The following is a 27,654-nucleotide window of genomic DNA, read 5'->3' on the forward strand; positions in this document are numbered from 1 at the left end:
CGGGCACATACAGATGTCCACAGGGACTATCACATGTATAAGCCTTCTTTGTGAGTTTTTTGGAGCAACTATTATATTTGATGGACAAAAAGAAATTTTGATATAAAATTTGCACTCTTCTTTTCCTGGTGTTTTTTTACCTTGGAATTTTGTGCACATATTTAAAAGTAAGTACTTCTAAGTGTCAGCTCTGGCTAAAGAGAAGTTGTATCCTTCAGAGATGTTCTCTACATTAAATAAAACTTTTTAAAAACCTGAGCATATAATCCTGCTGTTGGCCAGCCACTGCTCTTTTATTTGGAATACGAAATATTTATCATCTGGGGACTGTCCAAATTTATTTTCAGTTTTTTAATGTTTAAAATATTTCTAAAAATAAATATTGTCAGAGAATATTAATTTAATTTTAAAAATGGAATCGGGGCACATTTTTATGTAGTGGAAAGAGAAGCAAATTTGTAAATTATGAGACCTAAGTTCCAAATCTGTCTTTACTGTGTGACCTTGGGCACATCTGGCCAGCTGGGACACAGTTTCTTTATCTGCAGGGATAGGGGGAGGGAGGAAGAGAGAAAAAGAGACAGAGGTCTTTCCCAGCTCCCAAAGGCTAAGCTTTTGTAATCCAAGCATCCCAGAGTTCTTTCTTATTGTAACAGTGACCCCTTGTGGTATATATCCTTAACCAATTTTGTTTTGATTTGCAAAGTAAACTGGATTTTTTGTTCTTTCTAGTAACTGTATTTCATGTTGTTAGGCAAATATGACTTGTTTTAAAAAGATAAATCTTACTGGGAAATCAAAGGTAAATTAAAGCAGCATATAGAGGCCAGGGGTGGTGGCCCATGCCTGTAATCCCAGCACTTTGGGAGGCTGAGGCGGGCAGATCGCCTGAGATCAGGAGTTTGAGAACAGCCTGGCCAACATGGCGAAACCCCCGTCTCTACTAAAAATACAAAAATTATCCGGGCATGGTGGCATGTGCTTGTAATCCCAGCTACTGGGGAGGCTCAGGCAGGTTGCAGTGAGCTGAGATCGCGCCACTGCACTCTAGCCTGAGCAACAGAGCAAGACTTCGTCTCAAAAACACAAAAACAAAAACAAAAAAACCCCACATATAGAGCACCAAACCCCACCTTTTAAACAATTCTCGATGGTTTCTTCAGAAACTGTATATCGGCTGGACACAGTGGCTCACTCCTATAATACTAGCATTTTGGGAGGCTGAGGCAGGAGGATCACTTGAGACCAGGAATCACCAGCCTGGACAACATAGTGAGACCCTGCCTCTACAAAATATTTTTTAAAAATAACCAGGCATAGTGGCATGTGCCTGTAGTTCTGGCTACTCGGGAGCCTGGGGTGGGAGGCTCACTTGTGCCAAGGAGTTTGAGGCTGCAGTGAGCTATGATCACAGCACCACTGTACTCTAGCCTGGGTGACAGAGTGAGACCTATCTCAAAATAATAAATAAGAAACTGTATATAGCAGACTCTTGTCATTTACAAAATTAGAAGTGTTTTCATGTTTGCGCTGAGTGTTTTATGTATTCTTCCTAGGGACCAGGGGAAGAGACATGCGAGGGCCTCATCATGCCCCAGTAGCTCAGACCTGAGCAGGCTGCAAACCAAAGCAGGTGAGGGGTCCCCACACTCCTTCATCTACAGCATCTCCACTTGAAGGAAAGATGTTTGCACTGAAGATATCTATGTTGGCCACTGGAAACTTCAGGAAGTTTGTCCAATTTGGTCACAAATCAACATTTATTTTTACATTTTTATTATATTCATACAATGTTACCATCTTACCACTACCCAACTCTGATGCCTCAAACATCTATAGATAACAGTCTTTTTTTTTTTTTTTTTTTTTTTTTTGAGATGGAGTCTTGCTCTGTCGCCCAGGCTGGAGTGCAGTGGTGCAATCTCGGCTCACTGCAAGCTCCACCTCCCAGGTTCATGCCATTCTCCTGCCTCAGCCTCCTGAGTAGCTGGGACTACAGGCGCCCGCCACCACGCCTGGCTAATTTTTTGTATTTTTAGTAGAGACGAGCTTTCATTGTTTTAGCCAGGATGGTCTCAATCTCCTGATCTCGTGATCCGCCTGCCTCAGCCTTCCAAAGTGCTGGGATTACAGGGGTGAGCCACCACGCCCGGCCTAGATGACAGTCTTAATGGTTTTATAGAAATCATTTTGTAAAAGCATTTGGAAAGTTGCAAAACTTGACATTAACATAGTTCTTGGGTTCAAAGCTTGAGTTCAAGGCATTGCTTGACTGGGCATGGTGGCTCACGCCTGTAATCCCAGCACTTTGGGAGGCTGAGGCAGGCGGATCACTTGAGGTCAGGAGTTCAAGACCAGCCTGGCCAACATCGTGAAACCCCATCTCTACCAAAAAAAAATAATAATAATACAAAAATTAGCTAGGCATGGTGGGAGGGAGTGGGGCACCTGTAATCCCAACTGCTTGGGAGGCTGAGGCAGCAGAATCACTTGAACCCGGGAGATGGAGTTTGCAGTGAGTCTAAACCACGCCACTGCACTCCAGCCTGGGCGACAGAGCGAGAATCATCTCAAAAAAAAAAAAAAAAAAAGATAATTGCTGACTTAAATGAAACTATATTAACTTTATTAAGACCGTCCTTTGGGCCTTTAAAGTGTTTAATTGAGAAAATACATAACAATATAAACCACAGTCTAGAAATGATACAAAATGTATTCATGCAATAGAATATAGTTGTTACAAAAGTGAACTCATGGGCTTTTGTAATATTGTAATATTGAGTAAATTCAGTACAAACATAATATGAGATGAAACAAGTTGCAAAAGCAAAGACATATATTGTTTATGGATACACAGCCATGTGGTAAGCATGCGAAGTCAAGTGTAGTCATAGTAACCAGTGGATTTAGGATGGTGGTAACCCCTAGAGGGAGAGGAGGAGGGGAATGGATGCAGGGAGCCACGTATCTGTAATGTTTCATTTCTTTAAAATAAGGGAAAGGATAAAAATATGGCAAAATGTTAATATCTGACCAAACTAGTGTGGGGTACACTGATGTCTGTTATATTCTTCATGTATTTTTGTACCCATGAGATTTTATAATACTAAATAGTAGATTTAAAAAATTTTTATCTTCAAAACTTAGTTTTTTATCAATAAAATGACTTCTGTGCCATTGGGAATTTCTTTACTCAGGAAAATCTTAGATATACTAATTTCTGAGCCAGCATAGTTGCTAAGGATTTTACATTTACGTGCTAAAAACATCAGCCAATCCAAACATTGTGTCAGGTTTTTTGTCCAGAACTCAAAGCTGTGGTTAACAACTATAACCACTGAGACAGCAAAATCTTCAAAAACATGCTGAAATTTTTGCTTGACTTACCCAATTTCCTGTTGAATCATAATGTTTATATTTAGCAAACTGTGAACCTAGATGAAAGTGCTTTCTAAAATATTAGATTGTTGCCCAAGATTGAGACAACCTTATTATTATTTGTGTGTCTGTGTGTATCTTAAAAAGCAATTATATGATTCCATGCTTCATTTTCTAGAGTAACTCAGGGATTGTGTATAAAATGGAGGCAGGAGGAGGCCCAGCGTGAATGAAGAGGTGGAAAGGCTGTAGCCAGACACAACTGTGCCCTTTGAAATTCCTGGGAGAGGGTTGGAAGGAAACCCTCATACCAGTGACTGAGTAACTTTGGTTCTGAGAAGAAGCAAATCTCAGAAACATTCAGAAGGGCCCGTAAGGGTTAAATAAATTGTTCTGTGATTTCTGATTCACCCCTATAATTCAGCTCTTTCTGGGGTGAATAAGTTATCCATTTTATTTGTCCTGAAAAACAGGTTGATAGTCATGGTTTCTCATAGAAGTTCTCTATTAAGCAGCATATTGCATAGGAGGTAAAAAATGCAGACTTGAACTTATTGGACTCAAAGTCTGGTTTCTAGTAAATTTAAGTGTGTTATAAATATGTGTCAATTAAATAACTCGCCTGACTTATTTTCTGGCTTTCACTTGCCTTGATAATGTTGATTTTATTTTATTTTTTATATACTTTGGACTTTGAATAGGTTAGTTATCCACAAATATGAGCAACTATGTTTTTTGTATTACTTGAATATTCATGTTTACTTTTAGAATCCATATCCATAAATTATCAAAGTTAAGGCAGATTCATAAAAACAATGACCCAAAAGATTGAGATGGTAGTCTACAAACTATCTGTAGTTCCAGAATCCCTGAGCCTGATGGGAAGTCAGTTAGAGTCTTGCTTTTGTGAATATTCATATATTTTGCTACAGGGTGCTGCCGCAGAAGACCCTACGGGGGTGGTACGTAATATGCAATGTGTATACCATATTGACTTTCTAAAATCCATATGTTCCTGCATCCCACACCACATCTGATTCCAAAGGTTTTGGATAAGGGATTGTGAATCTGTACTGATGTGGACTAATTTGTCCTAAAGACAATTCAATTTAGTATCTGATGGTGAAGTCTTGCATTGGGTTAGATAGATTATCTGAAACCTTGCTATTAAGGCTATTTACTGCACTGCAAATGTTTAATAATAGCTTTGTTGACAACCTCTATTTACTTTTGCTGCTTAGGTGATTTTGGATGCCCTGTGTGGCTCAGCTGCTCTTGGCAGTGGGAAGGGTTGATAAAAGGCAAGCCTGGACTTGCTGCAACTGGGAGTGGCCATTTCTAGCATGTAGTATAATGGGAAGGCCTGTGTGTTGGGTGGGACAGGTAGATTGTACAGCGTCCCTGCTTCTCCTGGGTGATATCAGCACCATTTGATGGTTTGAGGATTCATTTCAGAATTCAAATACATCTCTGAATTCAAATGAATTCTTAAATATATGCCATTATTTGTTATCTATGGATTTCTCTGCTATTTTCACAGATAATCATCAAGGGACTTTATTGGATTTCTTGATGCAGAGAATTTTATTTTAATCTATATTAATATTAAAAAATATTAATATGGATATTTACTAAGGTATTACACACATTCAATATGTGTTGTATATATTTTTCTCTTCAAGAATAATAATGCATTAGAGGCATTGGAAAATACAGAAGAGCACATAAAAGAAATTAATAATCCTAATCCCAATATTTAGAGATAACCATTGTTACCCCATTTTACAGAAGAGAGGTGAAGCAATTTGCCCATAGTCAACCAGCTAGTAGGTGGCAGAGCTAGGATTCAAACCCAGATGGTGACTCCAAACCTGTGCTATTGATAGGCCTCCTGCTCAACTTGTCCTTTGTTCAAAGTAGCCTGAAAATACATGGGCCATATACCCTTTTGCTCCTCTGTCTGTCTCTGTCTCTCTGTCTTTCTCTGTCTCTTCACTCTCTCTCTCTCTTCCAACATCTCACCTTCCAATTGTTCCTGATTTCTAACTCTTAGTGTGACATTTTTAGGGTCCAGGCATCTTCTGTGTGGACACTTAATTGTTACCAGGTCCACCCTGCCCCGAGAGGGCATGGACTCCCTGACTTGATGTAGACCAAGTGCTGGATAAAGGACTTAAGGGGTGGTCTTCAGAGAAGAGAGACTGAGGAATACATCTCAGGACTATTCAGTAATGCCTCAGCACAGCAATGCCACCTCCAGCTACAGTCAGTGTTTTAGATCTTGAGATACTGCCTGTGTGAAATATAATCATAATTTGCAGTTTCTAATATGCGTTACATTTCCCCCCAATGTTACCCTTTAGTTGGCTAGTTTGCTGCAAGTCAGCATAGCTTTGAGGTCAAATGCAGAGGCTGGGGAGTTATATGACCCTGGGCAGATAACTTAATATATCTGGGCTCCACTTTCTTCACTTGCAAAATGGGGACAGTTTGGGAACCTCCTCATAGTGTTACTGCAAAAATGAAATGGAGGCCTCCTGCATCTAGAGTACACAGTCAATGGTTGCTATTCCCTACAACCCATATTCACAGACAGCATCTACTCTTGATGGCTTGGTAGTATCACACAGGCATGAGATACTGCAGGGGTGATAACCTGTTTGTATACTTGTTTAATCAGGGAAATGAAATTAATTATATACTGTATATTGCTAAAGGTTTGGCACTGAGCTCAGAGCTTTACCTATACCATGTCTTTTAATTCTCATACCCTTGAAGGCAAATATTCTGTTTTGCTGATGAGGAAACAGAGACTCAGGAAGGATAAGAAACTGGACCCCATCACTCACCATGTCCATAGTGGAGTTGGGATTTGAATAGAGATTTGTCAGCCCCGAAGGCCCAGGCTTTTCTGCTACACCACACAAAATCACTTGGCATTAATGCTACTGGCCCCATGTTAGTGTGGACATTTTATTTCTATAGAAAATGTCCATTTTAGGTCTCCCTTTTAGAAAATTTTTCATTACACATTTTTAAAATCCTTATTCTTTACATATCTATAGTTACCTATTCTACATTACAGAGGGATAAGTTTAAGTAAAAATGTACTCAAAACTGTTTGCCTTACTGACAGTCATCAGTATTTACAAAGCTTACTACTTTATGAAGTGACCAGATCACATTTTAAAGTTCTGACTTTTTTACATTATCCAGTCTGAGTTTAATTTGGGGTAATTTGATTAGAAGACCTGTAGTTCTAATGAGAAATAGTCAGGCTTGGAGAGCAAAGGGTAATTTAATTCTCTAGTTTATTAATTGTAGTGATGAATAGTAAAGGCTTTTGACCGTGCTTCATGACAACTCCTTTTTCATAGCTTTTTCTCCTGCTCTGGATTTCTTTTGCAGTCCCAAAAGCTGACCTGCAAGAAAAGGATGCAGAAATAGAAGTAGACGAAGTCTTTTGGAATACAAGGATTGTACCGATTTTGCGTGAATTAGAAAAGGGTAAAACACAAACAAACAAACAAAAAACCGTTTTTGTTTTTTTTTTTAAAATACCTGTAGTTATTTATGTGTTCCCCATTGCCCTGATATTTTTAGTAAGTTTTCACTATCATTTCTGTGAACATGTTCAAAAACAAATGAAGTCATCTATTTATTTACCCTGTGTGTGTTAAATATTACATGCACACATAATTTTTAGTAAGATTATGCTTTAAATGCACCGAGAGCCAATTTCTAAAACTTCCCTGTGTAATATAAATTAATTAGCATTTCCTCTGTCCAAGGAAATGCTGGTTTAACCTCTCTCAGATGGCTCTTCATACTCAAGAAAGTAAAAGATTAAAACAGATTTCAGGCTTGGAAGCTGAGTCTCATAAACTGGCGTCCTTGACAGGTGTGCCCGTGGTTTCCTTGGTCCAACTGGTATCTGTCCTACTCTCTTGAAGGGAGCACATCTGTCAGGAATGCCACCCACAGCATGGGAAATGGCCTGGGATGTGTCCCACCCTTGCGCTCTGAACTCCCCCAGAAGTGAAGGCCCCCCATCGATGGGTCCCTGCAAGGGTAGGGAAAGCGTGTCATGGGATGGCCCTCCACTTTCTCCCTCTTTGCAGCTAGCTCCTCAAGGATTCTCTTTCTGAAGTTAACCAGGCTCCTCTGGAGCAGTGGTCATAGCCCTAGGGAGAGCCCAGGGCCTGGCACACAGTGCACAGTAAGCCTTTGCTAGGAGTTGTTGATGAGCAAACCAGCTTGGTAGCCACAGGAAGATGCTCTAAGAGAAGCAGGGTAAATGAACCCTCCCCAGCAACCAAACAGGGATGTGCTGCAAAAGACCTGATTACTGAAAGGTTCAAATGACCTCACCCCTCCTCTGCTCCCCATTGGTGCTTGGCTGTGTTCATGGTTAATGTGGGAGCCCTGGACAGGGTTCTGGTCCCGGTGCTGCTACTCGCCAAGCGTATGGCCATGAGGAGTCACCTAGACTCTGTGTGCAATAGTGTTCTCACCTGCCAGACGAGGTGGAGATTAGGTTATCTCCAAAGGCTTCTGCAGCCCAAAGTCCTAAAGATATGAATGTGATGACTTTTTCCCCTCTAGAGTTACTATGTTCACCCTCATCTTAGTGTGCCACGTTAGCTTTGGGCCCTTTATTTCAGGAGATATGTGCAAACACTAGTGAGAAGAACAATGAGTCTGGATAAGGGTTACACAAGAAAATATATTGCACAACATTGAATGGGGACACTGGGTCAGTATTGTGAAGGCCTTTCTTGTAGGAAGCCTTCCTACAGGAAAGAAGGAATTTTTTTTTTTTTTTTTTTTGAGACAGAGAGTCGCTCTGTCACTCAGGCTGGAGTGCAGTGGCGCGATCTCAGCTCACTGCAACCTCCGCCTCCCAGGTTCAAGCTATTCTCCTGCCTCAGCCTCTTGAGTAGCTGGGACTATAGGCACCCGCCACCATGCCTGGCTAATTTTTTTGTATTTTTAGTAGAGACAGGGGTTTCACCATATTGGCCAGGCTGGTCTCAAACTCCTGACCTTGTGATCCACCTGCCTTGGCCTCCCAAAGTGCTGGGATTACAGGCATGAGCCACCGCACCTGGCCTAATTTTTTTTTTTTTTCTTTTGAGACAGAGTCTTGCTCTGTTGCCCAGGCTGGAGTGCAGTGGCACGATCTCAGCTCACTGCAACCTCCATCTCCTGGGTTCAAGCAATTCTTGTGCCTCTGCTTCCTCAGTGGCTGGGATGACAGGTGCGCACCACCACACCCTGCTAATTTTTTGTATTTTTTGTAGAGATGGGATTTTGCTGTGTTGGCCAGGCTGGTCTCAAACTTGTGGCCTCAAGTGATCCACCTGCCTCGGCCTTCCAAAGTTTTGGGATTACAGGTGTGAGCCTCTGAGCCTGGCTGGCATGTGTTTCTTAGAAACAAAAACATTCTCTTATATATCTGGAAATTACCATACAATACTATAAAAATCTTACTCAAATTTTGCCAATTTGTCCCAATAATTTCCTTTGTAGAAAAAATAAAAGCCTGGATCACAAGTTCTCATCATTTGTCACGTCTCTTTCGTGATCTTGATGTATTTGAGGAATATTTTACAGACTGTCCCGCAAATTGGGTTTGTCTGGTGTTTTCCCGTGATGAGCTCCAGGTTAGCATCTTGGGCAGGCAGAGCACATGAGTGCTGCTGTGTCCCTCTCAGCACCTCCTGCCAGGAGTACACGATGCTGATGCGTTCTGTTGCTGGTGGTGTCCCACAGCTGTACCCACTGTCAGGTTTTTATTCTTTCCTTTGTAATGAATACATATCTTGGGGATAGAAGTTACTCTGAGATTATGTTACTCTCTGTTACAATCAAACTTTTACCCACTAGATTTAGCCCCTTGCAAATCTTGATAGTTTGTAGATTCAAGTTGTCTTTTGAAGCTATAGAGCATTTGTAACAAACTATTTGGTATAAAGGATTGATTTGATCAATAGTTTAAAATTTGACCCTTGAGCCTTTCTTTCTAACCCCTTTTTAAAGCTAAAAACAAGTATTCTTGAGTAGAACCTACCAGGCTGAAGAGTTTGTGGAAGGAAGTCTTAGAAAATACTTTGAGGACCACCCACTGCCAATGAGTGGCCCAGAGCCTGGACTTAGGGTTTATAAAGAAACTGCCAGTCACAGAAGAATAAAACAACAAAACACAAGTGTTTCATACAATAGGAGTTCAGGTTTTTCCCTTTATTTAAAGTTAGGCTAAGTCATTTCCCATCAATTCATTCATTTAAGTGCATAACCAAAAGACATTGAAGGTTACTTAGCTATTGAGGTTTAAAATTTTTTCTTAGATGTTATTGTTGAAAAGAGCTAAAAATGGCCTGAGTCACTTCCTTCTGCAGGCACACACTTCCTCTATGTGGGCTTCTAAGAGCACATTATGGTATTTATTTAAGATTGGTTTCCTACTTTTAAATTTCATGAAGGAATCTATCAGAGATAATATTATTCGACAGAATACATTAGATTATTTTATTTCCCCTCATGTTCCATTTTTTTGTGCTATTTTTCTTCTTTGTATGACAATTAGTGTGGCTACCACTTCCAAAAATTACTTTCCCAGGACTTTGGGAGGCTGAGGCAAGCAGATTACTTGAGATTAGGAGTTTGAGACCAGCCTGGGCAAAATGGTGAAACCCCATCTCTACCAAAAATAAAAAAATTAGCCTGGCGTGGTGACACGCGTCTGGAGTCCTAGCTACTCAGGAGGCTGAGGCAGGAGGATTGCTTGAGCCTGAGAGGTGGAGGTTGCAGTGAGCCAAGAATGCGCCACTGCACTCTGGTCTGGGTGACAGAGTGAGACTCCATCTCAAAAAAATATATGTATTACTTTCCTCACAAACATAATTATAAGATGAAAGGTTCAAGATCTCCCTGTTTCCTAACTAAAATACTCTCCTTTTTTTTAAATTTATTTTTTATTTTATTTTATTTTGGAAGTAGGATCTTGCTATATTGCCCAGGCTGGCCTTGATCCTGGCATCAAGCAACCCTCCCACCTCGGCCTCCCAAAGTGCTGGATTTACAAAAATCTTTTTATTCTCCTGTTTTTTAATAACCACCTCCAGATAATGGTGGATTTTGTGACATTTCAGGCTTTTGTTCTATTAGAACCCTCTTTTCTTAGGTAATGAGCATTGTTCTCATAGGAAAATACTGATCATTGTTTTTGTCAACAGATATATTAGAAAATGAATATGTGTGAAGTTATGCTATATACAGTATTCTATACAATATTCTCACTGTACCATGTGCTATTGATAGAAAGAAATGTAAGACTGGCTCACTTAGTATGATATCTATTTGAGGGCACTGGTCATATAACACAACACACACATACGTACATGAAAAATAAGTAACCTAAGGTAATGTTTGTTGAATGTGGAATAGTGCATCTTTTCTGAAGCAGCTACAACATAAACAGAGACTCGAAGGACCAAAAACAGTAGGAATGAGGGTTATGGAGAACATTTTAGGCCAGTAGAGCTATGCAAAAAAGAATTGAAGGTCAAGATGCAAGTGGCATGCATCTGTGAGACTGAGCAGAGCACGGGCTGAGGTGGAGGGCATCTGGAGTAAAGGAGGCCAACTGAAGCAGGTAGCAGTCCCATTCTTCAATACCTCTTTGAAAGACTGTGTATTCTAGATAAGCTAATGACTGATAAGCAATAAGTCAACATGGTAGGAGATGGATCAAAGGGATGAAAAAAATCAGGTAGATGGAAGTGATAAGATAAGAAAAAAATAGAGGTCATGAATTTGAAGATATCCAAGGAAATAATTATGGGGTTTTTACTTACACTGTCTGTGTTTGACACACTTGGAAACTTAACCTTAATTAGTAAGTGTGGCTTTACTCTCTTTGCTCTGACAGAAAACATTGAAACGGTTTGTGCCGCTTGCACACAACTTCATCATGCTTTAGAGGAAGGAAACATGCTTGGAAATAAATTTAAGAGAAGAAGTATTCTCCTGAAGACCCTGTGTAAACTAGTTGATGTTGGTTCAGACTCGCTCAGCCTTAAACTTGCAAAAATAATTCTAGCAGTAAGTTTTTCTTTCCTCTGGTCTAGTAGACTATATCACATAAAAGCTTTGTTTAATGCTTTATTTTTAAATATTACAAAGAATATTAGAAATGCAGTGTATTTGTTTAGAATCTTGGAAAAAAATTAAGGTAATAAACTGACATCTCAGAATTTGACTAGGAAGTATTATCTAAGGAACTAAGGCTGAGTACATAGAAAATGTTAAAAGAAACTCAACGTTTTTGGACTGCAACTGAGTTAAAAAAAAAAGAAGAAGAAGAAGGAGGGAAAGAAAGGCAACAAAGAAAAAGAAATAACCGTAGGCAAATACATTCAAAATGGTTGCTCAAATAACTTGACTGGAGATCAGTAGCAGATGGTGCAGGCAGTGGTTTCTCTTGGATGCTTGATTCTGTCATATGATTTAATAAATAACTAAGTAATTTAGGCCACAGTCATAATAAACCAGGTGCTTTAGGAACCAGTGTGAAACCGAAATACAGCTGCGTGTGGTCACAGGAAGGTACCTCAGTGGTCATAGAAGGCTTTCACAAGGTGTGAGAAGAAAAGGCCAGACACCAAAAAAAAAGTCTGTAGAAACTCTGTCTCAAACAAAATGATATCACTGTTTGAGGGGAGCACTTTGTTGTCACAGCCATAAACAGTTGGAACCAAAAGATAAGCCACAATTATTATAGAATGTTCTAAGAGAGCCACTAAAACAAATGAATGAAGCTTTGTTTTCTTGGTTTCATACAAGTACAAGCTTTGTGCTAACACCCCATAATTTACAGAATTTAAAATCTTACAGTACACAGTGAAGGTAAGTGTTGGCGTACTTACTGTTAGTTAATAAGAATGCCACCTTTTCTTATTCTGATAATGAAGTCTTTCATAAAGCAGAATTTTCTGAGCATATATCTATGTAATATCAGGGGGAGGCTACATTCTTAAATTCAGCTGTCAAAGTATTAACTCTCTTTTTAAAAATTGTGATATGTGGTCAAGAAAGCAATACTTCTTTGAAATAGTGATTTCACTCCAGGGCTCTGGTGGTGCAGCAGCTGCCCAAAGATTGCCTTTGCTATTTTAATCTGAATCCTAGACATTTTGTTCCATACCAAGCCAAAGAAAGAGAGAAAGAGTGAGAAAAAAAAAAAAAAAAAAGAAAGAGCAAGAAGGAAAGGAAGGAGGAAGGAAGGAACATGAATTATTTTAATGCTTTGCAGAGTAAATATTATTTCGGTTATTAATGGTGTCATTCAAATCAATTATATATATGACACGAATTTAACTATTTTAGGGCAAAAGGCTAAGTGATCTGCCAGGCAGTGAACATGTTTTGAACTAAACATATGATTAGATAAAGCCCTCTTGGTGATATTGACGGCCTTGCTGAATCAGGAGCAAGATGCTAGGCTAAACTCCAGAGTGCAGAGCTGGGTAGGTTTGCCTTCTGACTAGCTACAGAACCAGCACTTCAGAAGGGACCTTCAAATCCATCAAGGCCAACTTCCCATCTACTGCCTGGATCTCCTGTAACATTCCAGACAAGATCTTGTTTAGCTTAGGCCTTGGTGATGCGGTTCTATGTAAAATGTTAAAAGACTACATCATAAGAACTGTTGAAGAAGAAAAAATCAGCAAAAACTAAAGCTATATGGGACTAAGAAGTTTTTTACAACTTCTCTCTGCCTGTTTATTGGCAAATACTGGCAAATGAAAGTTTTCCAGACAGTCATCTTAATTTTAATCTTTGTGTCAGAAACTCTTACAAAATAATATACAAAAATATATAAGCTTAAATGTTACTATAGTAAGATTTTTTAAAGGAGTACAAACAAATATATACAGTATGAATGTGACTATATTTAGGAGGCAAAAAAATCTAGCGCCCTATGTACAGGGTAAAAAAAGAAAAGAAATACCAATTACCAACTGTGATGCTATATAGTGGTACTAGTATGAGTGATTTTAAACTTTTCTTACTTTTCTTTAATTTGCCAGATTTACTTTAAATAGAATAAACTACTGTTTTTAACATAAGAAGAAAACTACCCTACCACAAGAACCTACTTTGTGCCAAGACTCTTTTTTTTTTCTTTTTCTTAAAGACAAGATCTCGCTCTTGTCACCCAGGGCTGGAGTACAGTGGCGAGATCACAGCTCACTGCAGTCTCAAATTCTGGGCTCAAGTGATCCTTCTGCCTCAGCCTCCCGAGGAGCTTAGGACCACAGGCATGCACCACCACACCTGGCTAATTTTTAAAAAATGTTTTATAGAATTGGGGTCTCGCTATGATGCCCAGGCTGGTCTCAGACTCCTAGCCTTGAGCAATTCTCCCACTTTGGCCTCCCAAAGTGCTGGGATTACAGATGTGAGCCACTGCACCTGGCCAGAGACTCTTCTTGACACTGGGAATACAAGTGAATAAACTAGCTCCTGCCTCTGGGGTTGCCACAGTAGCAGGGCAGACAGACAGCAAACACAGCAGGTACCAAAGGAGATAATGAGAGCTAAGGGAGAAAAATAAAGCAGAGCAAAGGAAAGGGAGAGTAACAGGGAATTTTTAAAATAAGATCGTCTACATCCCTTGCATAAATGTAAGATTTTATTATCTTTTTATGTCTTAAAGTCATAATTTTACGGTTAACAATGGAGAAGCAGTACAAATTTGCACTGACTGTAAATTGACATTATAGCAGGCCTGGAAATTGTGGTTGTCTTTTTTCTTTTCTTTGTTTTCTTTTTTGTTTTTTCTTCTTATTGTTTTAATGAAAACTCTGATACAAGGTTTTGTTTTGTTTTCCTTTGCCACTTTTTACTAAAAATGTAAGATTTGTTGGGGAAAAGGAAAGTGAGTTGTATTCATTTTTTTCATGAAGTTTTATTAAGTATGGAACACATCCTACATACTACATATAGAAAGAGTAATAAATTGTGGTTTTGACCTCAAGGACTCACAATCTAGTAGAAGGTAGTCAACCAATTCAAATATATTTCCAGATATTAGGAATAATATATATTTCCATCAATATAGAAATGTTCTTCTGTTTTCTTTCTTTCTTTTTTTTTTTTAACCAGTCATCTTTTATTTGGAGGTTAATTGCCATTAGGATATGAAAGGATTCAGCAACGATCGAGATTGTGTTCCTCACAGAGGGGCTCGGGCCAAGGTCGTGGGGTGGGGGGGTGCAGACCGTGTCCTCTTCAGTGGTATTTGCGGAGCCACTCGTGCTTGAGATGCTTGTAGGAAAAGGAGTAGCTGAAGAGCACGTAGCATGCCAGCACCATGGTAACCCCCGAGATGCTCCCCTTCTTCACATTGATGTACTTGTAGTACCGGTAGTAACCTCTTTGAAACGCTCCAAAAATGCCACTAGGGCTGAAGTCCCCCATCAAGATCCAGCTTGGCAGCTCCCCCAGTTTGACCTCCAGAAGTTTCTTGTCCTTCACTGGTACAACTGACGCTATCTTAGAGTCCTGGTGTCCACTGTGTTCTTCTGTTTTCTTAAGCCCGCTTATTTTCTGGGGGTTTTAAACAATATTATTTTAAATACCTAATCATTAAACATTTATTAAGGTTCCCATTTCCTATTTTCCTCCTGGGAACAGAAGGAATCTCCATTCTGCCATGTGTTACAGTTTCTGAAGCTTCCACAACAGTGTTTCCCAGACTTCACTGTGCACATGCATCCCCTGGGGATCTTGTAAAATGCAGATTCTGAGTCGATAGTGCTGGGGGGGCCTGAGATTCTGCATTCCTAATACATGCCCAGGTGATGCCGAGATGGTTCTGTGACCTATCTGAGGCACGCACTCCTCAAGTGCAAAGTGTGAACGACAACACCAAATTTCCGGAATAACTTTTGTAAGTGGCCTAGTGCAGGAGGGTATGCAGAAGCTGCCCCACAGGCAGTGCTCCCCTCCCCAGCCCCTCCAGCTGGGGGCTGACCGTGGCCGTTTTGGTGTCTTCTGCAGTGAGCAGCATAGCGCCTGGTACACATCAGGTGTCCAGTAAATACTTGTGGATCAAACACAGAACAAATACTTAACAAATATGCCTGACAGATTCTATTTTTTTTTTAAAGTAACTGAAAACTCATTAATAAAATGTGGGAGGCTGAGGTGGGAGGATTGTTTGAGCCTGCTAGTTCAAGACCAGCCTGGGCAACATCTCTACAAAATGTTGAAAAAATTAGCCAGGCATGGTGGCACATGCCTATAGTCCCAGCTGCTCTGGCAGCTGAGGCAAGAGAGTTGATTGAGCCCACGAGGTTAAGGCTGCAGTGAGCTGTAATGGCGGCATCACTGCACTCCAGCCTGGGTGAAAGAGCAAGACCCTGTCTCTGAAAAAAAAGAAAAGAGAGAGAGAGAGAAATGTCGTAGCCGGGCATGGTGGCTCACACCTGTAGTCCTAGCACTTTGGGAGGCCAAGGTGGGTGGATCACTTGAGGTCAGGAGTTCGAGACCAGCCTGGCCAACATGGTGAAACCCCGTCTCTACTAAAAATACAAAAATTAGCCAGTCATGGTGGCACGTGCCTGTAATCCCAGCTACTTGGGAGGCTGGGGCAGGAGAATCACTTGAGCCCAGGAAGCAGAGATTGCAATGAGCCGAGATCACGCCCTTGCACACTAAGCTGGGGAAGAAGAGTGAAACTCCATCTCAAAAAATAAATTAATTAAATAACTTTAAAGATAGTTTTTAATAATAAACTAATCACCTATATGCCATCCTTTTCAAACAGAAATAATTTTTTGTTCAGATGACCTTATTCCTACAAATACATTTTTACACCTTTGTAATGAGGGCACATATTATTTCCATCTAACAGTAGGTTATAAATGTTTCCCTTTTTAGACATAATGTTCACAGTTATGCTTTTTTGTGACTGCTTAATATGAATAGTATTGATGTCCCACAATTTAATAAACTATTCCCTAATATTAGATACTTAGGATGTTTTTTATTTTTCTTTTTTACTACTTTAGATAAATACACAGCTAACTTAGACCATTTGATTCAGTCAGTAATCCTATACTTTGCTTTTTTTAAAAAATAAAAACACTATATTTCCTTGTCACCCCATGTTTAATTTACTTAGATATTTTTGTATGATTTAGAAGATAATTTTCTTTTCTTTTCTTTTTTTCTTTTTTGACACGGAGTCTCACTCTGTCACCCAAGCTGGAGTGCAGTGGTGCAATCTCGGCTCACTGCAACCTCCGCCTCCCGGGTTCAAGTGATTCTCCTACCTCAGCCTCCTGAGTAGCTGGGATTACAGGCGCGTGCCACCACACCCAGCTAATTTTTGTATTTTTAGTAGAGATTGGGTTTCACCACGTTGGTCAGGCTGGTCTCGAACTCCTGACCTCATGATCCACCAGCCTCAGCCTCCCAAAGTGCTGGGATTATAGACGTGAGCTACTGCGCCCAGCCTAGAAGGTAATTTTCAACTTTGGATGTTACTTGTGATTATCTCAAAGCATTCCAGAAATAGACCTTAAAAAGAAATATATGTATATTATCAAATTAAGCAGTATTACTTTTAAATTTTCTTTTATACAAATGATAAAAAAGACCAAAACTTTCCCCCTTTCTTTTCTTTCCTTCATCTCTACTATGTGTTCTTTTCTAAATTAATGTGAAATTTTGGTATTCATCTTCCTCTACTTTTGTGTTTTAATGCAATTACTCTAATCAAATTTATTAACAGTGTACTGCACCCCTTTCTTCCTCATATACTCCTTTAAAAGTAACTAATAATCACATATATAAATATGAGACTTGGCTGGGCGTGGTGGCTCACACTTGTAATCTCAACACTGGGAGGCTGAGGTGGGAGGATTGTTTGAGCCTGCTAGTTCGAGACCAGCCTGGGCAACATCTCTACAAAAAAAATGTTGAAAAAATTAGCCAGGCACAGTGGCACAAGCCTATAGTCCCAGCTGCTCTGGCGGCTGAGGCAAGAGAGTTGATTGAGCGCACGTGGTCAAGGCTGCAGTGAGCTGTGATGGCAGCATCACTGCACTCCAGCCTGGGCGAAAGAGCAAGACCCTGTCTCTGTAAAAAAGAAAAGAGAGAGAGAGACTTTATGAAGTAAGAAATATGGAGAACAGATTGGAGGTTCCTCAAAAAACTAAAAAGAGAGCTACCATATGATCTGGCAACCCCACTGCCAGGTATATACTCAGAAGAAAGGAAATCAGTGTATCGAAGATATATCTGCACTCCTATGTTTATTCCACAGTATTCACAATCGCTAAGATCTGTCATTAAAATGTTTATTCTAAAGATAATTTATATTGTGTTTACTCTAATTGAGTTAAGTAGATACCACAATTGGCAAATATGTGGTCTAAATTTTTCAAAGTTGATTTCTTTAGAACTTTTCTTCATGTTTAAAAATACTGTTGCTGTACTTCAAAAATAGATGTTTGTGGTTTATTTTTTTTAATACAGCATGTCTTTATTTCCTTCTGCAATAGAGATGTGTTTCTTTCTCTGCAGCTTAAAGTGAGTAGAAAGAATCTTCTTAATGTCTGCAAACTTATATTTAAAATTAGCAGGAATGAGAAGAATGATTCTTTGATTCAAAATGACAGCATTCTGGGTGAGTGTCATTCAGTGCTACTATTGAGCAAATGCTGTACTTGAGTAAAAATTAGAAGTCTGGAGAGAAAATGTATAATCAATGATAGCAAGAATATTTTGTTTTCTAGAAACATGCAGAAGTTATGTGATGCTCATTTTTACTTCATCCTTCTCTGTTTTCCACATTCAGTTGAATGCATCCTGTGGTAGTTTGCTCTTTTCCTTCAACACCTGTAGTAACATTATGTGACTTTACAAAGTGTTCCCCATTTAAGAATTCATTTCCTGGACTTGCATTTAATATATAGAAAAATGCATTTAATAGTATTTGACATAGTTGAAAATTTTAGTCTTTTAATATACTAGGAATGACTAAAAGTTGAAAGACATCTATAACTGTTATAGAAACCTGACATCAACATGTTTCAAATTTGTAGGTAAGGAAGTTTTATTACACCTTATCTAGCTAATGCCTAATTTTTGTTGTACTTCTAAATAATTAAGATACCTAGTTACCTAAATGGAAATCTTTTTATTAATTAATATTGCTGATACAAGAAAAGAAAATACAAAGTATTTTCCATGCAGCAACATGGAAAATACTTTGAGTTCTCTTTTTGCAACATAGGATAAATGATCTTTTCATCTTTCTTTGCCCCTGGCAGATAGGGACAAAACCAGTACTGAAAGAAATGTCTAATGTTGAATCAACTAATTAAGAATTGTCAACTGAAAACAAATTATGTCAAATTATTACATTGACTTTAATATAATTAAATGTGAGATACGCATTATTAACGTTAGTGGATTTGCCTGGATTACTCGTAAAACCAAGTAGTGGTATGTTATTTGTTTTATTTTTTTTTTATTTTTATTTCTTTTTTTTTTTTTTTATTATACTTTAAGTTTTAGGGTACATGTGGTATGTTATTTGAATAAATGTTCTTAAGTTGTCTTGGGAAAAGGATAGGCGTTATATTCAAGTTATCTTTCTAGGGTGACTGAGATTTTTTTTTAAGCCCCTTCATGGATTTCCCACTAAGAATACAGCTACAAATATATTCTTAAAGGCTTGTTGAAGTTTAACTCTTAGATGTGTTAAATTATTAGTATTCTATGACTCAAAATTTTTGTAACAAAAAATAAAGGTCAATAAATAATTAGTAAGAGGCAAGGAATGACATTAATTAAAAGAATACTTTCTCATTTATTTATTAACAATCCCATCCTTCTGCTGAAATTACTATTACAGAGATTTATCTTAGCTAAAAGTAAGCTTTTCTCTTATACTATATAACTCTTAACAAGCACTTGAATGTAGATTTTGATAAATATATTTTACGAAGTGTATTTTATGTTCACACACAAGTGCTTTAATATATTTCTCTCCAGCTGTTATACTCAGACATTTATAATAATTAATCTTTTTGACAGAATCATTATTGGAGGTACTAAGAAGTGAAGACCTGCAAACTAACATGGAAGCTTTTTTATACTGTATGGGGTCTATAAAGTTCATTTCTGGAAATCCGGGATTTCTTAATGAAATGATCAGCAAAGGTGCTGTGGAAATACTAATAAATTTGATAAAGCAAATAAATGAGAACACCAAGAAATGTGGTACATTTTTGCCTAATTCGGGCCACTTGCTAGTCCAGGTAAGTATTTTACTTGAAAACGTTAGATGTGTAAAATTAGTTTTCACATTGCCTAATGCCAGTTTTAAAAGAATGGCATGCAAGAGGCCCCTACAGCCAGGTGCGGGTGCCTGGCCTCCAAGGGCAGCAGCCATAGCCCACCTCCACCCCATGAGGGCCTGGTGCCTGTTGTCCTGGACAGGCTATTCCATGGCTATTACAAGAGCAGCTCTCCACGCAGCATGCGCTTTCACTGCCCTGCAGAGAAAGCAGGCCTGGAAGAAGGAAAAAGTTGTACCTCTCTGCAAAACAATTGCATGTTAGAGTCAAAATTTTAACAAGCTGCTTAGAGTGTTGAAGATGGGCCTGGCCTGGAGATGATTTATGATGATTGGTAGCTAATGTCATTACTCTTGTAAGAAACAGAAGGTAACGGGATTGAGTGGACAGTCACTGAGGTGGGTATGTAGATATCAGGCAGCCCCGAGACTGTAGGAATGCAGGGAACAAAACTGGACGCATGGAATATAAACAGAGCAGGCAGACCAATTTTGTTATATGTTAGGGTTTTATTACTTCCGTTGTAGCAGATTAAATTTCATAGTTAAATTATTTTCACTGGAGCTGCTCTGGCTTGGATACTCTTTTTTAGGTGAGATTTTACTTTTTAATAGCATTCATATATCAAATAATAGCATCTTTGATGTAATAATTCATAGGATTCGAAATGTGTTTGTCAATTAATGAGGATTGATTGAGCACTCAGAGCACACTAAGCCATTGGGAAACTGTGTTAAAAATTAGATTTAGGCCCTGCCTTCAAGATGCTTAAAATATTTAGGATGATTATTAATTTTGGACTTTGTGGTCTGTCTCCATTTTGAAGAAGATTGTGAAAACCTCTTTTAGTCATCAATGATGCACAATTTTTCTGTATGCCCTGTTTTGGCTAGGAAGACTTCAGAAACATTATTTTCCATGTTCCCAGTGTTATCGAATCATTTAATTTTTTCCCTCAATGAAAATAGTAATTTCTAATTATAGAATAATTATATTTCCTGTTAAAATGCTGAAAAGTATAAGGAAGAATATAAAAATCACCTGCAATTTTTTCACCCTGAGATAACACCTCCAGCATTTTGTTGGTCATTTATATACATATACATAATTTAATAGAATTCTCACTTTTTAAATAACCCGTTACTTTTAATAGTCACTTTTGTTTGTTTTCTATCATTCTCTTCCCTCCCTGTTTCTCCTTCTGGTTTATCCATTTAGCTAACATTGTTCACACTGATGTGTTCAGCACCTTTTAGTACACACACAGGATTTAACAAATGGAATATTCTATGCCCTTCTGTCTCCTCATTTAACAATACGTAGTAAAAATCCCTTGAGTTAACCCTAAAGACTTATTTAATTCTTCTTAATGACTGCATAATATTCTGTGATTAGGATATATCTCAAATTCTCAACCATTCCCATATTGAGATATTCACTCTGTTTTAAATTTTTATGTAACAGCTTATGGGATTCTTGTCTAGTTAATCTCTTTCCAACCCCATCTTATACATATATAAATGTGGTTTGCTGTTTGCATCAACTATATCACTGTGTGTGTATGTCTGTGTGTGTGTATGTGTGTGCACCCACACACATATGATCAGTTGGTATGAAGGAAAGTTGAGTGTTACTGTGACCAAAAATATATCACATCAAGAAAGGGGACCTCTGGTGTGCACATACAGTATATTACTCCCTGTGTTACTCTTTTATGTCCCTTTCCCCTGGATTCAGCATCCTTAGGTGCAAACTGATTCACCAGGTTGGATCCCCCCTCCTTTCCTGACATTTGTGTCCCCCCACCTCTAGGGGGCGCTGTAGAAGTTCCTCCTCACTGCCCACCACCACCTGCCACCAACTGATGGCAGTGGGCTCTGTCATTGTCTCCAAAGCCTTTCTTGGAACCAGCCTAAGGCCTGGCATGGGTGACCCACACCCCTGTCTAGCAGGAGAAAATGGAGCCCATGATGGCATCCACCTGAACTTACTCCAGCTGTGGTCACCAAATGCCATATTTATCAACTGTATCACTGTTTGTGTGTTTACAGATTTGGGGAGGAAGGAGACATTGTTTTAGTCTTTGTCATTTGCAGAATCCCCTGAATGGGACATTTCCTCATATTTAATGAAAACAAAAGCTGTTTTGTATCATACAAATGATAAAATGTAAGCAACAAGACTTCACTCCAAGAGCAGATGAAAGCCTCTGCTTTTGTGAATGTGTAACACTGACTGACTTTTCACCAGCCGGTTCATGTGCAAATTCAGCCAGACAGATCTGGCCACAAGCAGAAGTGTCTGTTTACACCAGCTTTGAGAACCTGGTAACTCCAGCTCAGCAGGCTTTTTTTTTTTTTTTTTCTTTTTGAGACCGAGTTTTGCTTTTGTCACCCAGGTTGGAGTGCAATGGTGTGACCTCGGCTCACTGCAACCTCCACCTCCCAGGTTCAAGCGATTCTCCTGCCTCAGCCTCCTGAGTAGCTGGGATTACAGGCACCCGCCACCACGCCTGGCTAATTTTTTTTGTATTTTTAGTAGAGACAGGGTTTCACCATGTTGGCCAGGCTTGTCTCAAACTCGTGACCTCAGGTGATCTGCCCACCTCGGCCTCCCAAAGTGCTGGGATTATAGGTGTGAGTTACTGTGCCTGGCCAGGAGGCATTTTTAAAAGCGCTTTTTTCAGTTGAATAAATAAATTACTTGTGGCTGTAGTAAGAATAAAATAATGTCTGCCAGCCAGAGAGAACATGATGAGGGCCAAAAAGATACAAGCAGGCAACATCTAGTGGCGTGACTGCTTTTCTTCTACGACTTTCAACCCCAAGAACCTCAGGAGCTTTGGCCCACTTTCTGGGGACCTCATATTACAAAACTTCGCTTGCTTTAACATCTGGCACAGCGTTAGAGTCATCTTGTTTTCCAAAAGCAGCTCCGTTGGGCTCATTGAAAGAGTGGAAAACATCTTCCAAAGCTGGACCCTGAAGATTGTGCAGGATTTGGGAAACTAGAACAAAGGGAAAAGGATGTTGAACACTCAAGTGGGAAATAAATAAGGTGTGTTTGGGAGGTGCTGAAGAGGTAGGGCTGTCTAGAGTAGAGATTCTGTGTGGGAATCTTGGAAGGTGAGATTCACAAGGTACAGCCACGAGTCTTGAATACCAGCTGCCAAGAGTGGACTTGGGGCAACAAGGAGCAGTTGGAGGTGAGTGCATGGGGGGACGAGATGAGATCAGAGCGGCAGAAAGATGAATGTGCACAAAATGTTAAGCTGATAAAGACCAAATAGCTGAAAAGTGATGGGAGGAGAACGTATCCGTGATACATGACAGATTGGAGGGCTAAGATCTCAAACACAGCAGCCCCAGTTAAGAGGCATTCCTGCAGTTAGATTTTAGACTGATTAGAATGGAGACAAAGGAATGGGTATGAAGGAAAAGCTCCTTCAAAGCAAACGGACTAATGTTGCTTAGAGGAAAAAAAAACACAGTGTTGAACTTTGGAAGGTCTTCTTTGTGTTGTTTCTTACATATATGTATACGTATGGCTGTATGTATTGATATGTGTTTATCACCTGGTGGCTGAAATCAAGAGACACTCATTTCACAAGTTTTGTGGTGTGGCTGCTCTGTGCCAAGCATGTTCTGGGTGATGAGTAAGACAGGAGAGCTGTCAGTAGGCACCTACTTTTTGGTGATCCCTGTATCCAGATAATAGTATTCCAATGCTTATTCTTCTGCAAAATTATGGTACTTCCACATGGCCAACATTGCATTCAGTTCTGCATGTCAGAAATGTAATAGCATTTTGAGAAGGACAAGATGCTCAGAGAGACTGGGTGCTGCCACCTGTGCATCAAGTCAAAGCGTGAATAGTCCCAGGCTGGCAAAACTGGAGATGCGAGTTTGTCTGTAAAGTCGTAAGAGTAAAGCAGGTTAAACTGTGCATGTTCACTGAACTCCAGAACACTAGAATTTAGGGTGAGCTCCCTGGAACTTGGAAAAACAGAAATATAGGCCAACTAACAGGCAAGGCCCCTAAATGCCAGTAGTAAATTGCACCACCAAGGAGGTGGCACAGATGGAAAGAGGGACTTGTCAGTGTTGCTCTAGAATGGATTATCATGAGGTGTTAGGGTTCGTCTGTGACCTTTAAAGAGCTACAGTCGGGCAGGCATGACACAGGAGCTGAAGGAAACTCCTGGGGTCACCTCCATCTGAAAGTCTGTTTTGGTCTCTGTTGTGCCCTTTCCTGGAGAACAGAGAAGAGTCTTCTGTCTATGTCACAATCACAACTAAGCCCAAATTCTCCCGGTGTCTCCTTTGTCCTCTGTGTCTTGAGAACATCATGTACAAAGCTGCTTTGCTGTGATTGAAGGAAATCTCAATGTACTTACATTAACAGCTAGGTAATTTATAGGTGTACAATGTAACTATTAAAGCTCAGATTGACTTGAACTTGCATGCCTATTTTTTGGATTCACTTGTACTTCCAATCTGTTTTTTCTTTACAGCCTGACCCAGTTGATTTTGAATTCAATCCTTAGAGAAATGTATTATTTGCCTTCTTTAGATATACTATTTTTGAAGTTAGAACTGTTCTGCAGCACCCCAGGTAACATGGTTTGCTTTTCCTCCCCACAGCCCCCTACCCCCGCTTCTCTGGCCCCTAAGCCTGCAGACACCTCCCTAGCAGCTCCCGCAAATCCAGATCCTCTCCCCCTTGCTCAGTACCATACCACTGTCATGTTCTTCCTTTTTCTAAATGGAAGTCTCTCGGGAAGGTCGGTCCTCCCACCTCATCAGTCCTTTCCTTCCCTCACTTGGTTCCTTCCTTTTGTTTTTAGGGTTTAGGGAATAGGAAAGTGTATGGAACAAAGAGAGCTGACTCAGACAATTTGAGCCTGGATAGTTCAGAAAATAATAAATGATGGTATCATGAATAGAAATTAGAGAGTTACAGAAAGGAACTGGATTTGGTGAGAGGAGGAAAGAAAATTGTGGGAAGAAAATTATGTTAATTAGCTTTATTTTTATTTTTTAAATTTTAATATATATTTTTTTGAGATAGAGTCTCACTCTGTCGCCCAGGCTGGATTGCAGTGGTGCAATCTCGGCCCACTGCAACCTCTGCCTCCCGGGTTCAAGTGATTCTCCTGTCTCTGCCTCCAGAGTAGCTGGGATTACAGGCGTGTGCCACCATACCCAGCTACATTTTGTATTTTTAGTACAAAACTAAAATTGTTTTAGTAGGTCTCTAGTAGAGACGGGGTTTCACCATGTTGGCCAGGCTGGTCTCGAACTCCTGACCTCAAGTGATCCACCCACCTCAGCCTCCCAAAGTGCTGGGTTTACAGGCATGAGCTACTGCTCCCGGCCGAAATTAGCTTTAATATAAAACTTTCAGATGCCAGCAGGCCTCTCGAGTAGGAAGTAGGAGATATGAGCTGAGGCTTGGAAGAGCAGGTAAGATCAAAAATACAGATTTAGGGTCATCTACATGGATTTGATGGTTGAAGGCAGAAAGACAATGAAATTACCCAAGGAGAGAGTAGAGAAAGAGCAGAGGGACTGATGACAGATTCTGTGAAAATGGCCTCATTTGTGGAATGGGAAGAGAAAAAGAAGTGACTAGGAAATGAAGGGCAATGTACAAGAGTAGAGATTTTCTCAGCAAGGATGGGTCAGCTTTGGCAAATGCTGCAGAGAGCGTTTAGGAGAAGAGGGATCCCACCACTTTGGAGCCGTGCGAATAGGCAAGCGAGGGGTGTGAGGGGGCCATCTCCTAGGGCAACAGTGTGCTCTCTTGCTCTCTTTCAATCTTACATAGTTCTTTAGCTCTGTATTTTTAAATTAAAAGATGTTTTGATATACTTGATTTTTTTGTTTTTTTTATTTCTGAGCCCTAGAGTGAGCTCCCCACTTTGGCTGAGCTGGGCTCAATCCTGTATTCAATGTTTGCCGTTGGGAACCCTGATGGTTCATTCAACCCTGGACAATCCTGGGGCAGGCCCAGTGCCGCCACCCTGCATGGTCCAGTGAGGATAGCACCGCACTGGAGCCCCCAGCATAAGCTGGCCTCTCAGCTGGGACACTGAGCCCACTTTACCCTCTGAGCCTCACTTTCCTGTCTCTAAAGTGCTGACTATGCCTGCCTTAAAGGGCAGCTAGGAAATGAAATGAGATCGTCTAGTAAAGCGCCCATAACAGGGCAAGGCACATAGTAGGCACTCACCAGAAAGCCATTCAATAAAATAAGATCAGAATTACCCAAACCTGAAGCTTCAAAGAGCAATTACTTCTGATGGGATAAAAATGTAATCACAAGAAATTAAGAAGACAGAGTCCAAGATGACTTTCAAATATTTAATCTTTTTGTTGTTCGGGCTTTGATAAGCAATGTAGAGAAGAGCACCAAAGAGAAACTAAAATTGGAGGAGGGTGTTAGGGTAATGTATGGGATTCTGGGTACATGATGGACCCCAATTCTCAGAGCCAGCTATTCTTTGCTTCAAGATTTGGGGAATTTAAGAGAGGCCTTCAACTGAAGTCTGGGGATTTGATCAAGCAGTGACTTAAGTTATTATTAGTAATGAAGGATTGTACCAGGCTGGCCGGGGTCTTTTAAATCTTGCTTGAGTTATGTTTCATAGTTTTTAAATGTAGAGATTAATGCATTTGTATTTAGGTGTTTAGATAATTATAAGTATGCGTACTTATGCTGGAAATTATGTTAATTCTTTATCTTGCGCGACCCCACCTATTGGAAGCCTAACTCTTCAGACTGTGCAATCAGAACCAAGGTAGCAGTGTCTACCAGTAGAACTTTGCTCTGATTATTGGAGGAAGTAAACTGCATACCTATAAAATGGGAGCAAATAGCCCCATGATTGTATTTCCTAAGTTCTTACAGATAATTTTTTTTTGGAGATTTGATAATTTAAACCAAATTTAAAGCATTTATTTTGAAGGTTTTGCTTGAATAGCAAGCAGTAGATGAGGTTTTTAATTTTCTTTTTGTTTTAATTAAGGTATAATCTACATCCAATGAAATGCTTAGATCTTATATGTTTGATGAGTTTGACAAAAGTAGAAAGCCACGTAACCCCTACCCTTATCAAGATACAGAAGGTTTCTGTCACCTCAGAAATTTCCTCCCACCTCTTCTCATTAATCCTCATTCTTCTACCCTCCTCCCAGAGGGAACCATTTTTCTGATCTCTTTCACCATAGATAAGCTCTGCCTGTTCTAAAACTTTATATAAACGGAATATACAGCATGTACCCTTTTGTGTCTGGCACCTTTTTAAACTTTTATTTTGAACTAAGTATAAATTCACAAGATGTTGCAAAAATAGTACCGAGATGTCCTGTGTACCCATCATCCAGCTCCTCCCAGTGGTGATATCTTACATAACTATTGTACATTATCAATAGGAATTGATATGGATATGTCATAGTTACCTAGAGTACTATATCTGGTTTATTTTGCTTAGCATATTGTTTTTGAGATTAGATGAAGCATTTTTAGGGGTTAGTCTTTGGTATTGATCACTACGCTGGCTAATTTTTTATTTTGTTTCGTTTTGTTTTTGTTTTTGTTTTTAGAGATGGAGTCTTGCTCTGTCGCCCAGGCCAGAGTGCAGTGGCATGATCTCAGCTCACTGCAACCTCCACCTCCCGGGTTCAAGCAGTTCTCCTGCCTCAGCCTCCCAAGTAGATGGGATTACAGGCGCGTGCCGCCACTTTTTTAATGATGTATTTGTTAATGGGAAGGAGACAGCTATTTTCTACTTATGGGGCTTCCTTCCTATAAAAGAATTGCCAGCAGCATAACTAACCACTCACGTACCCAGTTGCCATGAGAGAGTAGGCATTTGGGGCCCAGGTTCTTC

General features: G+C 39.7%; 2 protein-coding genes across 13 annotated transcripts in view; one reads left to right on the forward strand and one right to left on the reverse strand.

Moving 5' to 3' along the window:
* The window catches only part of ARMC2 (armadillo repeat containing 2), a 126,314-nt gene that overhangs the window by 45,412 nt on the left and 53,248 nt on the right, over nt 1–27,654 (forward strand). For 10 of the 12 annotated variants that reach the window (XM_003805526.6, XM_055114005.2, XM_055114008.2 and 7 more), the window contains 5 exons: nt 1,557–1,633; nt 6,787–6,885; nt 11,312–11,484; nt 17,980–18,082; nt 19,498–19,721. In XM_003805526.6, the coding sequence (XP_003805574.3) occupies nt 1,557–1,633; nt 6,787–6,885; nt 11,312–11,484; nt 17,980–18,082; nt 19,498–19,721 (676 nt within the window). The remainder of the gene's footprint in view (nt 1–1,556; nt 1,634–6,786; nt 6,886–11,311; nt 11,485–17,979; nt 18,083–19,497; nt 19,722–27,654) is intronic. The other 2 variants (XM_055114012.2, XM_055114014.2) reach the window with 1 other exon arrangement.
* On the reverse strand, nt 14,536–15,000 carry LOC103786147 (ATP synthase subunit f, mitochondrial; the record flags this gene model as incomplete). Its single annotated transcript, XM_034962606.4, has 1 exon — nt 14,536–15,000. A coding segment is annotated over one exon (324 nt), but the record flags the coding sequence as incomplete, so codon positions are not given.

Source organism: Pan paniscus, chromosome 5 (assembly GCF_029289425.2).
Source record: "Pan paniscus chromosome 5, NHGRI_mPanPan1-v2.0_pri, whole genome shotgun sequence".
NCBI classification, from domain to species: domain Eukaryota; kingdom Metazoa; phylum Chordata; class Mammalia; order Primates; family Hominidae; genus Pan; species Pan paniscus.